The 16,150-nt window shown below is 41.5% G+C and overlaps 1 protein-coding gene across 2 annotated transcripts in view; it reads left to right on the top strand.

Annotated features, from left to right (window-relative positions):
- LOC120933151 (tumor necrosis factor receptor superfamily member 10A-like) overlaps window positions 1-13,037 on the top strand; it is a 55,246-nt gene extending 42,209 nt beyond the window's left edge. The window contains exons 5-9 of one of the 2 annotated variants that reach the window (XM_040346179.1): window positions 2,643-2,731; window positions 4,712-4,804; window positions 8,800-8,819; window positions 10,363-10,459; window positions 12,168-13,037. In XM_040346179.1, the coding sequence (XP_040202113.1) occupies window positions 2,643-2,731; window positions 4,712-4,804; window positions 8,800-8,819; window positions 10,363-10,459; window positions 12,168-12,460 (592 nt within the window). In that variant the 3' untranslated portion in view covers window positions 12,461-13,037. Of the gene's footprint in view, window positions 1-2,642; window positions 2,732-4,711; window positions 4,805-8,799; window positions 8,820-10,341; window positions 10,460-12,167 lie in introns of both variants that reach the window. The other variant, XM_040346178.1, reaches the window with a different exon arrangement.
- The last annotated feature ends 3,113 nt before the right edge of the window (window positions 13,038-16,150 follow it).

The following is a 16,150-nucleotide window of genomic DNA, read 5'->3' as shown; positions in this document are numbered from 1 at the left end:
TTGAATAAATCCATAAAATAGGTGACACATTCAAACATTACTACTCGTCAAAATATAACATTTATCAGCCAAGGATATGGGGAGCAAGGCACCACATCCCAATGAATGAAAACTACATTAAGATATTGGGAATAGGGAATTTTAAGGTGCCCAAATCAAGATAATACACTATTGCATATTCTAAAATATAACACATTTTATTTCAAACCTTAAAAAAAATATAACAATCTTCTCTAAAAAGGTTTTTCACAACAATCGTGAGCAAATATGTTCAAAATATACTGTACAACGATATTTTCTCAACATGTTTCGCCACAATAAGGCTTCTTCAGCAGACTATTTTTTTGTACAGAGTATTCACTGCAAACACAAGAAAAACACAGTAAGCAATGGGGCTCAAATGCCACTTAATGGTTCATTTCACAAAATACATATATTTTATGTACCATGTATTTTGTGAAATGAACCATTAGGGGCATTTGAGCCCCATTGTTTACTGTGTTTTTTTTTCTTGTGTTTGCAGTGAATACTCTGTACAAAAAAAATTGTCTGCTGAAGAAGCAATATTCTGGCGAAACATGTCGAGAAAATATCGTTGTGAAGTATATTTTTAAGATATTTGCTCACTATTGATGTGAAAAACCTTTTTAGAGAAGATCGTTATATCTTTTTTAACCCTCCTGGCGGTAACCCCGAGCTTGACTCGGGTTGGATTTTTTCTGCTGCGATCGGTATCCCCGAGTCACGCTCGGGGTAGATATGCAGAGCCTGCAGCGTGCGCTGGCTTACCTTGTCCTGGATCCAGCGATGTCACCGCGCTGTGTGAGCGAGCGGGACCTCGCTCGATTCACACAGCGTCCTCCTGTGCCGCCGATCTCCGTTCACTGCGACGTTACGACGCACGGGAGCGGAGATCGGCGCCAAATTCAAAAACGTAAACAAACACCTTACATACAGTATACTGTAATCTTATAGATTACAGTACTGTATGTAAAAAAAACACACCCCCCTTGTCCCTAGTGGTCTGTCCAGTGCCCTGCATGTTCTTTTATATAATAAAAACATTTTTTTCTGCCTGCAAACTGTAGATTGTCCATAGCAACCAAAAGTGTCCCTTTATGTCAAAAATGGTTTTAGATCAGCTAAAAAACAGCGATAATAAATTATAATCACTTGCAGAATTGAGCGATAGCGATTTGTGGGGAAATTCGTCATAAAAAAATAAAAGTAATGACAGCGACAATTCTGCAACTGAGCAAATTTCAGTGATTTTGATTTGATTACATTATTGAATAATTTTTATTATAATTATATTATTATTTGTTATAATTATTTATAATTATTTATTATATTATAATTTATCATTTTGTTTTTAAAAAAATGTCAAACCCCGGGATGCCTACTAGACTCTTGTTTGGTCAGATTTAAGCGAGTTATTTCTATAAATTACAGACCTACAATATAAAACGCCAAATTTCCTTGCAAATAATGGTACCGCTTTCAGCATGTTTTTTCTGAAAGAATCATACCGCCAGGGAGGTTAAGGTATGAAACAAAATTTGTTATATTTTAGAATATCCAATAGTGTATTATCTTGATTCAGGTACCTTTAAAAGTCCCTATTGACAATATCTTTATGTAGAGTACTATCATCAGTTTAAAGTTAAAGTGGTGGTAAAGTCGTCTTTTTGACTTGTACCTACAGGTAATCCTATAATAAGGTTACCTGTAGGTACAGTGATTATCTCTTAAACGTTTAGGAGATATTTTGCATGCAGCCGGTGACATCACCAGAGCATGTGCTCTGTACCATCCTTTCAGAGCTCTGCGCCATGGCTGTGACTCCCGTATACGTGGGAGTGATGTCATCGCAGGTCGTCCAATCAGACAGCTGGAGGACTTGCACTTTTAAAAAAAAAAAGTTTGGTTTAGTACCTCCTTTAAAGTAAAACTAATGTAAGAGATGTATCTATTAGCAACCACTTTAAGTTGTCGTTCACAAGGGCGTACTTTTGCTTGCATAGGATGCACAGGGGTCCATGTATCCATGTGCAGGCAGCCCTATTCATGGTAATTGGGATGCAGCAACTGCAGGGACACAGCTGGTGCTCCCAATTTGACATCTGTGCAGGTGCATGTCCCCAAACTCTGTTCATTTTAACTTTTTTCATTTTGGATAAAGTAGGGAATTGTTAAAACCAGATTTTTTTTTTGTTGCCCTCTGTGTTCCATTGGTGAGCATTTCCTGTAAATACAACAGGAAGTGGGAGGAAATCTCTCCAAAGTGACAAAAGTCCCTGATAGTTATGACAGGAACAAGTGTCCCCGTTAGGATTTCCTCTCTGTTCCTCTTCTGGTGACAGCTCAAAGTTTTGCATTTCTTCAATGCTTTCAGGTTCAGTGGTCATCCGGGCAAAGTAACTCTCCATAATCGGGGCATAATAGGGGCACAGACAGATCTAAAAACATTATAAGGGTTTTAACCCCTTACTACTAATCCAAACTAAAAACTAAATCTTTTTGGTTTTAGATACATTTTAAGTGCATTTAGCTGTCTCTGTTAGAAATGCTTAAAATAAATCTATTTCAGACTTTAATCGAATTGTTTTTATTCTTATTTACACAATTATTTTTTTTTTTAGCTGCCCTGAAGATGAGGTGATTAAGGCGCCCTGCAATTCAACATTGGATTCAGAATGCCCTCCTCCAAGTTCCTCCACTAGCACAAGAGGTAAGTTCCCCGTGTATTACCCATGAGCTACGTCATTGTCCTCTAAGCTGCACATGTAATGTATTCTTATGCTTGTTTGGCTGTACTTCTCTGAGCCGGCCGGCCGCTCCAGTGAGCGTGGGGGGGGGGGGGGCAGAGCAGAGAGCCGGTGACTGACTGTCTCGGGGAGACTCTTTGCTCAGGGAGCTCAGAGAGCTGTGAGAACAGGGGGATCGGCAGTGTTTGATCGCTCGGTTCTCAGTGTTAGAGCCTGCAGGGGACAGATTCTGCATCCAGCTAGGTAAGTATGATTCCTGTACTTCTCTTAAAGGTTGTATTTATTTTGGAAGCATGCTGATAAAATGTATCAAAAGCTAACATGTTTGTTTTGTGTAGACCTGGGAGCAGTTAGAGCCGGTTCACACTGCGGCGGCACGACTTCGGGGGCGACGCTGCGAGTCATCCTGAAGACGACTTCAGAGGCGATTAGCAAAATGACTTCTGTATAGAAGTCAATGCAGATCGCCCCGAGCCGCCCCCTTTTTCTAAGTCGGAGCGACTTGCGTCGCTCCTTTTAGAACGGTTCTTTTTCAAAGAATGAAAAGCAACTCGTCAGGCAGCTGAGCTGCCTGACGAGTCGCCCCAGTGTGACCCGGCTCTTAGACTCTCTGCCAGGAGGTCAGTAAATTGTTGTCTCCTTTATTGTTAAGTCTTTGCTGGAGCACTGTACACTTTGGGGTAGATTCAGGTAGGACTTACACCGACGTATCTCGAGATACGCCGCGTAAGTGTAAATGTGCACCGTCGTCTCTATGCACCGTACCCACAGAACTAGATACGCCTGAAAATAGGCTTCTCCCGACCGACGTAACTTTTCTCCGCCGGCGTAACGTAGGCGCATATTTACGCCGAACGTATCTGGTGCACCCATTGATTTCGTATGCAAATATGCAAATGAGATGCGCTACGCCGGTATAAACATGCGCCAATCTACCTGAATCTACCCCTTTCTGTTTATGATGTTAGAAAGTTAGAAAATGACAGTAGCATTGAACAATGACACTTGGCAATGGAATAAGAATAGAGGGGAAAAACTTGCAGAGATTTTTTTCTTATTTCCTGTTGTATGTCGAACAGGATATAAGTGGGAAATCCCCCTAATGGGTCCCGGACAGAAAAGAAAACCTGACAGGGGATCTACCATTCTCTACTCTATCCATAATTAACACAATGGAGAAGTATAGTTGAGGCTATAATCCACTTTAAACCCCCACTGCCTTAATGCCTCTTGTTACAAGTCGGCTCCTACCTTTGGTCATTTCAGAAGGGGCCGGGCCCGCCACATTTCGATGTGTGTGTAACCCTCCCTTGTTCAACAAAAGTCCATCGTTAGGTCAAATTCTGTGGATTGAGCACACTGAAAACTTTAATTGATCAGGGACTGCAGGCAATCGGCTACAGCCGCTGATCAGTGTATTCTACCAGCAAAGAGTCCCGGTGTTCGAATACAACATAGCCATGTTAGGTGATCACATACACAGGCTGTACACTACACAGTGCTTTATTCCTCCTTCTCACAATGCAAGTCTATGAGTCATCAAAAAACAGTGCATTTCCTTTGTGGCCTTTAACCAATATCAACTACAGAAACAGAGTAATAGCACTGAGCGACTGTAAGCTCCCTCTGCTGGCTAATTCACAAAACTATATTTTAAACACTAATGTGCAAAGTAAAATATTTAGAAAATTTGATAATTGCTTGAAATTACATGTTCAAAATGTATACATTTCCTTTAGTTCCAGTGGTGTATTAGGCCATAGGTCGGGAAATAAATGTCAGATGGTGCAGCCACAGGGAATTCCATGTTGTTTGTGTATACAAGGCATTATATTTAAATTTTCCTGACTTTATCACTCATCTTTCTCTGCAATATTTCCTAATGTGGACCTCTTTGTTCTACAAAGCAATTATACTATTGGCTACTCTCATTTATTTTTTAGATACTATCATAGCCTGTGTAGTTTCATCCGTCATACTCATCATCATCATCATTGCTGTTTGTGTTTATCGGAAGAAAAAGAGCACTAACACAGGTGAGAATCAGCAGGATATAGGCATAGTAAAGTGCACATTAAAGCAATACAGATCAGAGGAAGATGTAACGCAAAAAAATATACACTATTAGCTGGATTCAGAAAGCCCGCCCTAACTTTGCGGCGGCGTAGTGTATCGTGTTTACACTACGCCGCCGTAAGTTAGCGAGGCAAGTACATGATTCACAAAGTACTTGCCTGCTAAGTTACGGCGGCGTAGCGTAAATCGGGCGGGCGTAATGACGCCTAATTCAAATTTAGCTGAGGGGGGCGTGTTTTATGGTAACGGCGCATGCGCCGTCCGTCTACATATCCCAGTGTGCATTGCGGCAAAGTACGCTGCACGGTCCTATTGGTTTCGACGTGGACGTAAATTACGTAAATCCCTATTCACGGACGACTTACGCAAACAATGTAAAATTTTCCAATTTCCACGCGGGAACGACGGCCATACTTAACATTGACTAGTCCAGCTATTTGATGGAATAACTTTAGGCCTGATAATGCGTTACGTAAACGGCGTATCTGTACTGCGTCGGCCGGGCGTACGTTCGTGAATAGGCGTATCTAGTGATTTACATATTCTACGCCGACCGCAATGGAAGCGCCACCTAGCGGTCAGCCTAAAAATTACACTTTAGGATACTCACGCCGCTCGTATCTGAGCCTAATTTAAGCGTATCTGGTTTCCAGAATACGCTTAAATTAGCGCCGGTGCAAATTCAGACTTAGGCCGGCGTATCTACTGATACGCCGGCCTAAGTCTTTCTGAATCCACCTATATATTACCAAAAGTACTGCCTTTACACATCCAAATAATTTGGTGGAGGGGGAATTATGGTGTGGGGTTGTTTTTCAGGAGTTGGCCTTGGCCCCTTAGTTCCAGTGAAGGGAACTCTTAAGCCGTCCGCTTACCAAGACATTTTGGACAATTTCATGCTCACAACTTTGTGGGAACAGTTTGGGGGATGGCCCCTTCTTGTTCCAAGATGACTGCGCACCAGTTCACAATGCAAGGTCCATAAAGACATGAATGAATGAGTTTGGGGTGGAGGAAATTGACTAGCCTTCAGAGTTCTGACCTCAACTCAATAGAACACATTTGGGATGAATTAGAGCGGAGAGTGCAAACCAGGCCTTCTCGTCCTCATCACAAATGCACTTCTGGAAGAATGGTCAAACATTCCCATAGACACACTACTAAACCTTGTGGACAGTCTTCCCAGAAGAGAGAGAAGACAGAGGAACTTGTCGGAAAAGACACATCATTTTCCTCGACGAGTTCCTTGTTAGGCTTGTCGAGGAACTCGACAAGCTTGCTTTGCGTACACACGGTCAAGACAAAATCTCCTCGTTCTCAAACACAGTGACGTACAACACATACAATGTCAGGGGACGTTCGATTCCACTGGCACAACCCTTGGGGCTGCTTCTCATGTTACTGCGTGTTAAGTAAAAGTTTGGTAAGAGACGATTTGCACTTTTCAGTCTGTTACAGCGTGACTAATGTGCTATCTCCATTACAAATGCTACTTTTACTCCCGTCTCATACTTTATTCTGAGCATGCGCGGGTTTCTTAGCATACAGACGCTCGAGTTTCTCGTCGAAAACCAGCCCGACGAGGAACACGACGAGGAAATTGAGACTTGTTCTCTTTTTTCCTCATCGAGTTCCTCGACAGTTTCCTCGATGAAAACGTACACACGACCGTTTTCAACTGCAAAAAAGCTCTCCCACCAAGTTTCTTGATGGATTCTACCGAGTTTCTCGGTTGTGTGTACAAGGCCATATAGATGAAAAAGGGTGGGCCAACTCAATATTGAACCCTACGGACTAAGATTGGGATGCTATTAAATTTCATGTGTGTGTAAAGGCAGGCGTCACAATACCTTTGGTAATATAGTGAATATATTAAGAGGAGGAATAGAGAAATATTTAATATACATATATAAAAAAAAAAATAATGACTAAATGAGGAATTCAATATAATATCACCAATCACCAATCACAATAAATATTAAAATGTAGCAAAAGGTGGCCCCCCGGAGAACAAACTATACAATGTAGCACTAGCAGAAATTGTTGCAGAATCAGTTAGGATAAAAGTGGGAGAGCAGCATAGCCAACCCTACTGTAGTAAATGAATACAGATTTATTAGGTAAAGAAGAGCAGTACTACACTTACATATGCCTGGGAAGCAAGAAAAGAATGTGTCTGTGCAGAAAAATAAGTAAAAAATGTGATCCTGACTCCACCCACTCTCATGCATGAGGTCCCAGTATGGATTCTGGGAAATATTTCTTCCCTTCTTCAGTCACCCGCATTTGCAGGCACTGCCACAGATATGTAGAGACTGATTTCAGCTGACTGCTTGTTTTTTGCCTTGCTTCCCAAATGTATACGGCACCTTAAATATCAAATAAATATATTTACTGCACTAACTGCTTTTGCACTTTTTTACTTTTTTATTTTGTCAAGTCAAAACATAATGTGCAACACATGCAAATCCCCCCATGTTTTATCCACTTAAATACACTACAAGTATAAATGAATTTAGCTCCTGATAAAAGCCCGCAACACTTATCGGTTGATTTAATAAAACTGGAGAGCACAAAATCTGGTGCAGCTCTACATGGTAGCTAATCGGCTTGTAACTTCAGCTTGTTCAATTAAAGTGGATGTAAACCCCCAAAAAAATTGCTCTGTGTGACAAGACTGGGCACAGATGATAGGAAATCTTATTCTCTACATTGTGACATAAAAAAAAAAAAAATTGGGGGAGGTTTACATCCACTTTAAAGGAGTTCTCTGACCTAAAACCTTTAACCCCCGCTGTGCCCGGGCTGTAAAACTATACAAAATAAACTGTCACTTACCTGCCTACGATCCCCCGTTGTTCCGATATCGCCGTCCCGTTCTCCGGTCCCGGGCCCCTTCCGCTTCCTGTGTGTCGTGACTCATAGTGCGCTCAGCCTATCAGCGGCCGCAGCAATGTCCCGTCGCGGCCGCTGATAGGCTGAGCGCACTATGAGTCACCGACACACAGGAAGCGGAAGAGACCGGGACCGGAGAACGGGATGGCGATATCGGAACAACGGGGGATCGTAGGCAGGTAAGTGACAGTTTATTTTGTATAGTTTTACAGCCCGGGCACAGCGGGGGTTAAAAGTTTTAGGTCAGAGAACTCCTTTAAGCTTTGACAAAATAAAAGCAGGAAGCTGATTGGCGTCTATAGAGAGCTGAACCAGAGTCTGCACTCCCCAGTTTTAGTAAATCAACTTCATAGTGTTTATGTGGTGTCAGCCCTGCCTAGCTTTACTTGCCAAACTACTCGCCCCACCCACGTTCCCATCTCCACAACAGGAAGGCATTTTATAGTCCTAAGATAAGGACTGGGTGCGATAATTACTGTCCTTGGGATAAGAAGTGAGCTGTGGACACAGGACAGCTCTGAATTTCTGACATTATAACAGGTATATTTTTTACTTCTATTACAGAAATAACAAAATACTTTCCGTGGTAGATTTACCAAACCAAAAGGGAGCAGATCACGGAAGTCTGTTGTTAGGGTTTGTATACAGGTCAAGGGAATCACCCACCGGCAGTGTGTGTATTTCTATTGTGCAGAAATAAGTGAGCTTAGAGCAGTAATGTTCAGTCCAACCAGTCCTATAAAAAGAATCCATTCATGATATTTCTGTGGTTTCCCCAAGATTAGACCAGGGCTTTGTACATAGTACATAAACATGTGTGACCAGACACTACAGACATACACTTATCATTCTTTATCTACCTTATTTTATATATTCAGTACACAAACCAATATTTGCTACCTAAAAACACTAATTTAGTAACATGTGGCTAACTAAATATTCCTATCCTATAACACCTTGTATGAACATTAGAGAAATATAAAAATAAAATGTATTCTTTTTAAGTTGTCCTTGTGTATAGAGCATGCCATAACTGCTGTTTGTTTTTGTCTTTTTCTAGGATCTAAACTCTTTGGAAAAGTAAGTATATGGTGTATCATGTGCCTAGAATAAAAAATACTGTAATAATATACATTCTTTTGGATCTAAAGCAATATATATTTTCAATATAGATGATGGGTGAGCCAGGAGTAGCATGTGGCTGAGCACTTCAACAGGATAACATTAAAGGCACATCATTGAATGTATCTAACACTGCTGTTTATGCAGCAACAACCAATGCAGAGCCAGCTTTTATTTTCAAGCCCATTTAAAAAAATAGCCAGTGAGTTCTGATTGGTTATTTCACTTTTAATTAATTTCACACATAGAATTTGCACTTATGAAGAAAAGAAGCATATACTAACCTTCACTCTATGCAAATAAACCTGTTTGTACCTTGACCTTTCACTCTTTGCTTAGCCTTTTAATGATATAGGTTGCTTTGGTAATACATTTGCCTTAGTAAGCGACATTATGTTTGGAATAGAATAAAACAAGCATTTTAAGCTGGTTACATAGTCCAGTGCAGACTCCTAAAAGAAAACAGTTAATATACATAAATGCAGAAACTATATATATCTATCTATATATATACATTTACATATACAGTGCTTTTTTTCTTAGCTGAAACTCAGTTCCACCACCTTTGATTCGGGCCCTTTGCTCCCTGGTCACCACTATAGCTTGTAAACACAGAAGTCTGGCTTCTGTGTTTACAAATGATAGCTTGTCTTCCAGCGGCTCCCATAGATCTGATCTCCTGAGCGGCTCCCACTGAGTGCAGGATGGGGACTAGGGAGATGCAGGTGCCCGGGGTGCAGTGCAAATACCTACACTCCCACTGATCTTCCTGCTTGTGATAGAGGCAGAGCCACCAACAGTGTGCAGGGAGGTACTAGAGAAAAAGAGGGGTTAAAATGAGATAATGGTGTGCAGAGGTAAGCAGCTGTGGAAGAAGGCTGAACTCTGCATTCTGTGTGTAGTGCACCCCTGAACTCTGCACGTAGTGCACCCCTTAACTATGCACTCTGCGTGTAGCGCACCTCTGAACTCTGCATGTAGCGCACCTCTGAACTCTGCACTATGTGTGTAGCGCACCTCTGAACTCTGCATGTAGCACACCTCTGAACTCTGCACCATGTATGTATCACACTCCCGAACTCTGCACATAGCTCACCCCTGAACTCTGCGTGTAACCCCACTGAACACTGCACTATATACATAATGCCACTTTAAGACACCCACTGTTAGTAAAATTTGACCATACTCACTGTATGATGTGGTTGAGAGGGGGGGGGGGGGGGGGTTGTCAGGTCGTGGTTGAGAATTCCTGCACTTATTTTCTGAGAAAAATCTCTCAAATATATATATATATATATATATATATATATATATATATATATATATATATATATATATATATATATATAATATATATATATATATATATATATATATATATATATATATATAATCTCAATGTTTTTAACTGTATTCGACGTTCAAATAGAAATAGTGGGATAGCCTGTGGGATAGTTCACACATTGTTTTATACTCACAGCTAACTGTACATATCTGCAAGGGAAATGAAGACCAAGATGAAGCCAAAGGTGACCTGCTTCAAAGAGACATTATACTGCAGTTTAAAGAAGGAACCGATAAAGACACAAAAGAAGGAAGTAAGTGGGCATGTACCCTTCACACAAGCTGCTACGTCACCCATTTTACCTTTTATTGCAAAGATTACATATGGAGTATTTACGTAACATCTTAGATGTATGCTCATGAAACAAGCAATGTTTAAAGTGCAGTACACAGTGAAACCAATCATTTACATTTGGTGCCATTCGTGGATCAATCAACAGTTACCTTTAGGGCCCCTCATAGACAAAAGATTGTGTTTGGGAGATCTGGGCACTGCACAATTATTCATAACATAGGCATGCACATTCACTTTTGGCAATGGGCTTTCCTCCATGTGACAGTGTTTGTGCTTGGCTGTTGGCTGCTCAAGAACTCGGCTTTGTTACATGGTGAAGCAGAGAGAGTCCAGTGTAGATCAAAAGTCACAAATTGGTGCTTAAGCCAACCATACACTGAGCAAATTTTGGACAGATTCTAATGAACTGGATGAAACTTGATCAGTAGATGGCCCTGTCAGCACCACTTCACTCAAAATCCTTTGATTGAAGAAAATCCAAGTAGCCCGTTGGAAATTTGATGGCTAAACTGCACATGCATGCAGTTAGATGCAAACACCATTTGGGTCTTCTTGATAGCCAGAGCCGCCAATACAATGCAATAGTAGATTCACCTATCGACTCTGCTTAGCATGGATGGCAGGATCTGTTAGAAAAGGAATCTGTGGGTGTATGGCCAGCTGTAGAAAGAGCGGATGAACAAGTGCAAGGGAAGATAAGTGCACATGAAGGGGAAGGTATTAATAAAAACCTGTCGCTTTGTAAGGAATTTACGCAATTGGACTATGCATCAAATATTTTGGCCACTATCTGAGACCCAAATAATGACACTCAGGTCACCAGAGCATGCATGCTTGATTGAATGAAAGGTAGAAACTTGCTGGTGTTATATTTTTGTTCATTACACAATAGAAGGCATAGGTATTTATTCACTAAAACTGGAGAGTGCAAAATCTGGTGCTGCTGTGCATGGTAGCCAATCAGCTTTTATCTTTAGCTTGTTCAATTAAGTTTTGACAAAAAAAGAAAAAAAAGCTGGACACTCTCTCCAGTTTTAGTAAATCATCCACATATGGGGTTATTTACTAAACCTGGAGAGTGCAAAATCTGGTGCAGCTCTACGTAGAAACCAATCAGCTTCCAGGTTTTATTGTCAAAGCTTCATTGAACAAGCTGAAGTTAGAAGATGATTGGCTCCTAAGCACAGCTGCACCAGATTCTGAGTGCTCCGGTCTTAGTAAATCTCCCCCATAGTCTCTTTAATGCTGATCCCCTAACATCCTTTCCTCTGCTCCCTATTGCTCTGTTCAGCCAAAGGAAATAAGGAAAATATCCTATACTGCCAGGTATGGTATTTCTCCTTCATGAGAGAGTGCTGGTGTTCATTGATTGGCCCATTGCTGTCATAGGTGTCCTCAGTCCAAGTGTAAGCTCTGACTGGAGCAGCTCAGACCTCACGCAGGACTGTCTTTCCCAGCAGCTGCATGTAATGTCAGAAGAGTGAAGAAAAGGTGAGTATGTCCTACTGGTGATTGGGGGAAATTGAAAATTGATAAAGAGAATATATAAAGCTGTTAAAATCATGTAAACCAAGTAAAGTAACCACTAAAGTATGAGCTTGAAATATGTGCAGTAATAAAACTATACATTTTCTTTAGCTTAACACATTATTTCTTGTTTTTTTCAGTTATCTATAAATCGTGGCCCATTATTGTGCGGTTGGTTCCCATAAAAGAGTTTGAGAGTTTAATGAACTCTCTGGGACTGAGTCATAATGAACTGGATAGAGCTAAAGCAGACAACCCTGGCAATGTCAATAATCAGTACAGTGCCATGCTGCAAACCTGGTACCAGAAAGGTGAATTTGACATCAATACACTCCTAAAATCCCTGCGGAGTCTAGGCTTGGAAAAGGCTGCACATGACATCACAGATCAGCTGACCAGTGACGGACTGTACATCGAAGAGAACCAACAATAAGACTTGATCATTTCCATATGGTACTGCCTCTTGTGATTTCCGGTTTTGACCCTTTGCCTGGAACCCGATTCTGATTTGTCAATGTGTACTTGTATTATAAAGACTGACTCCAGACAAACTTTATTTTTTAGATTTGGATAGAGTGGGAAAGAGTTAGAACCCCGGTTCTGGTTGCTACTGCTGTCTCTGTCCAGGTTATTCTAACACCTGAAGAAATTCTGCCTAAGGGGATAAAGAGAGCAGTATAAACCTGATATGTTTTTATTGATTTCTGTTTCCTTACTGAAGAGGCTTCTCTCTCTTTCTGTTCTAAAACAAAATAGGAAGTGAGGAGAAATCTCCCAAATAGGGAAACAGACAGCAATCAAAACTTGGCAGATGGTCCAACTGTTTCCCACTCCATCAAAATTAAAAAAAACGAAAGGTTGGATGGAGTTGAGCTTTTTGTTGTAAATATAATGAAAACTATGCAGTTTTATAAACTATGTAGTTTTATAATCTATATTTTTGTTTAAAAAAGAGAAATACAAAAAATATATAAAATATAAAACTACCAAAAATAATAAACTTTCATCAAAAACCCAATTTCCAATGTCTGTCTCTGGTTTCTGGAATATAGTTTATCTTAGGTTCGAACTACACAGGTTTTATGTCGCTCAGACGTCCGATCAATTGCTTGGCGTAGCAATATATTGAGAAATGGATGGGTGCAATCAGTTTTGGATGATCACACCATGATGCCATTATGTGAGACTATGTTATGCTACTTGTGTACCATGCTGCATAGATGGGTATTTGTTTTTAACCACTTCCATACAGGGCACTTATACACCTTCCTGCCCAGACCAATTTTTAGCTTTCAGTGCTGTTGCACTTTGAATGACAATTGCGCGGTCATGCTACACTGTACCCAAACAAAATTTTTATCATTTTGTACCCACAAATAGAGCTTTCTTTTGGTGGTATTTGATCACCTCTGGGATTTTGATTTTTGCAAAAAAATAAAACAATTACCGAAAATTTAGAAAAAAAATAGTTTTTTTAGTTTCTGTTATAAAACATTGTAAATAAGTACGTTTTCTCCTTCACTGATGGGCACTGATGGTACTGCACTGACGAGCACTGATAAAGCGGCACTGATGGGCACCGATGAGGTGGCACTGATGTGGTGGCATTGATGGGCACTGATGATGGGCACTAATATGCGGCACGGATAGGCGCCATGGATGGGCACGGATAGGCGGCATGGATGGGCACTGATAGGCGGCATGGATGGGCACTGATAGGCGGCATGGATGGGCACTGATAGGCGGCATGGATGGGCACTGATAGGTGGCATGGATGGGCATAGATGGGCACTGATAGGTGGCACTAATGTATGTGTTGTACTAATGGATGCCAATCAGTGCCAAAGAATTCCTGCTTATCAGTGATGCACATTGTGGGCACTGATTGGCATCCATTGCGGGCACTGATTGGCATCCATTATTTCTGTCATCCCTGGTGGTCTAGTGTGTGTTTTGCATCCCTGTGTTTTGCTTTCCTGGTGGTCTAGTGGCATCCCTGGTGGTCCAGTGTGGGCATCCTCGGGGGGGCTGTGCTGATAATCGATCAGCACAAACCTCCCCTGTCAGAGGAGCAGCCGATCGTCTCCCCTCTACTCGCGCCTGACAGACGCGAGTGAGAAAAAGCCGATTACTGGCTTTTCCTGTTTACATCGTGATCAGCCGTGATTGGACACGGCTGAGCACGTGGTAAAGAGTCTCCATCGGAGACTCTTTACCTAGATCGGTGTTGCAGGGTGTCAGACTGACACCCTGCAACAACGATCGCCGCGATGCGTGCCCCCGGGGGCACGCATCGGCTCAATATCCTGAGGATGTCATATGACGTCCACTCAGGATATTGAAACCACTTTGCCGCCGTCAATCTGCAATTGGCGGGCGGCAAGTGGTTAATGTGTATAGCGAAAAATTCCTACTCCTAGGAATGAATTGTTGGTGGTTATAATAACACAGTAAAGCTACTGGCTTATGGAAGCAGAACCTCAATCAGAAATTCAAAAAAACATGCTATATCAGCGTTAAATCACAAGTGGCCAAGAAAGCCAACGCAGAGCTCACAAATGTAGTGAATAAGCATTTAATCAAAAAGTAATAACTATCTGCAATCCACATGTGACAAAGAAAGAAATTACATAGAAAACCAAACCCAAAGCTGTCGGGAAATGAGGAACCCCAAACTTACAATTTCAAGCGATTAGGCCCCTTCTTCATAGAGTTGTAGTTCAATAAACAGAATGGGGGAGGGGGATAGAATCTATATCAGATTTTTGTTTGTGGTCTGTGTTCCCGCTGGGAAGATTTTCCCATAATTTGTGTTGGGACCAAATAGATGAGAAATATCTCCAATGGGGTCAAGGGCTGCAATGGCTCTCCTCATTTCTTGTACTGCTAACACAGGGATATGATGATATACTGTATGTCAAGGGTGGGCAACCTTAAAAAGGTGGAGATCTACCTCAACAATGTGGGAGAAGTCAAAGATCACCAGGTACAGTGTGGCCTCCTCACGCATGATATAAACCTCTAATTGCCGCACTACCAGGTCACAATCACATGCATTGCACGCCAATCATGAGTTTAAAAGGTAAAGAGGTAACATATCGCCTCCTTGCCACTTGTCAAACACACTTGGATCACTTTTTAGAGGAGCAGCAGTGCCTGCTGCACTTGTGAATGAGCCCTATAGTTGCATTTCGCAGCGGCACCCTCACGCTTAACCACTTAACCCCCGGACCATATTGCTGGTCAAAGACCAGAGCACTTTTTGCGATTCGGGAATGTGGCGCTTTAACTGACAATTGCGCGGTCGTGCGACGTGGCTCCCAAACAAAATTGGCGTCCTTTTTTCCCCACAAATAGAGCTTTCTTTTGGTGGTATTTGATCACCTCTGCGGTTTTTAGTTTTTGCGCTATAAACAAAAATAGAGTGACAATTTTAAAAAAAAATGAATATTTTTTACTTTTTGCTATAATAAATATCCCCCAAAAATATATAAAAAAAACATATTTTTTCCTCAGTTTAGGCCGATACGTATTCTTCTACATATTTTTCGTAGAAAAATCGCAATAAGCGTTTATTGATTGGTTTGCGCAAAAGTTATAGCGTTTACAAAATAGGGGGAATTTTTATGGCATTTTTATTAATATTTTTTTTTTACTAGTAATGGCGGCGATCAGCGATTTTTTCCGGTACTGTGACATTATGGCGGACACTTCGGACACTTTTGACACATTTTTGGGACCATTGGCATTTTTATAGCAATCGGTGCTATAAAAATGCATTGGAATACTATAAAAATGCCACTGGCAGTGAAGGGGTTAACACTAGGGGAAGGGGTTAAGTATGTTCCCTGGGTGTGTTCTAACTGTGGGGGGGTGGCCTCACTAGGGGAAATGACTGATCTTCTGTTCATACATTGTATGAACAGAAGATCAGCATTTCTCTCCCTGACAGGTGCCGCTTTGTAACGAGCGATTGCGTGTGCTCGGCAGCGATCGCCCCTGCCGGGCACGGAAGTCGGCGTGACAGCCGACGTATAGCTACGGGCTCTTGCGCAGGGTAGCCGACCTGCCGCGGGAAAAATGATGGCGGCTGGTCGGCAAGTAGTTAAAGCTGGAGGATGGT

The sequence above is a fragment of the Rana temporaria genome, chromosome 3, assembly GCF_905171775.1.
Source record: "Rana temporaria chromosome 3, aRanTem1.1, whole genome shotgun sequence".
NCBI lineage: Eukaryota > Metazoa > Chordata > Amphibia > Anura > Ranidae > Rana > Rana temporaria.
Note: the sequence above shows the minus strand (reverse complement) of the source record. Positions and strands in the feature narration are given on the sequence as shown.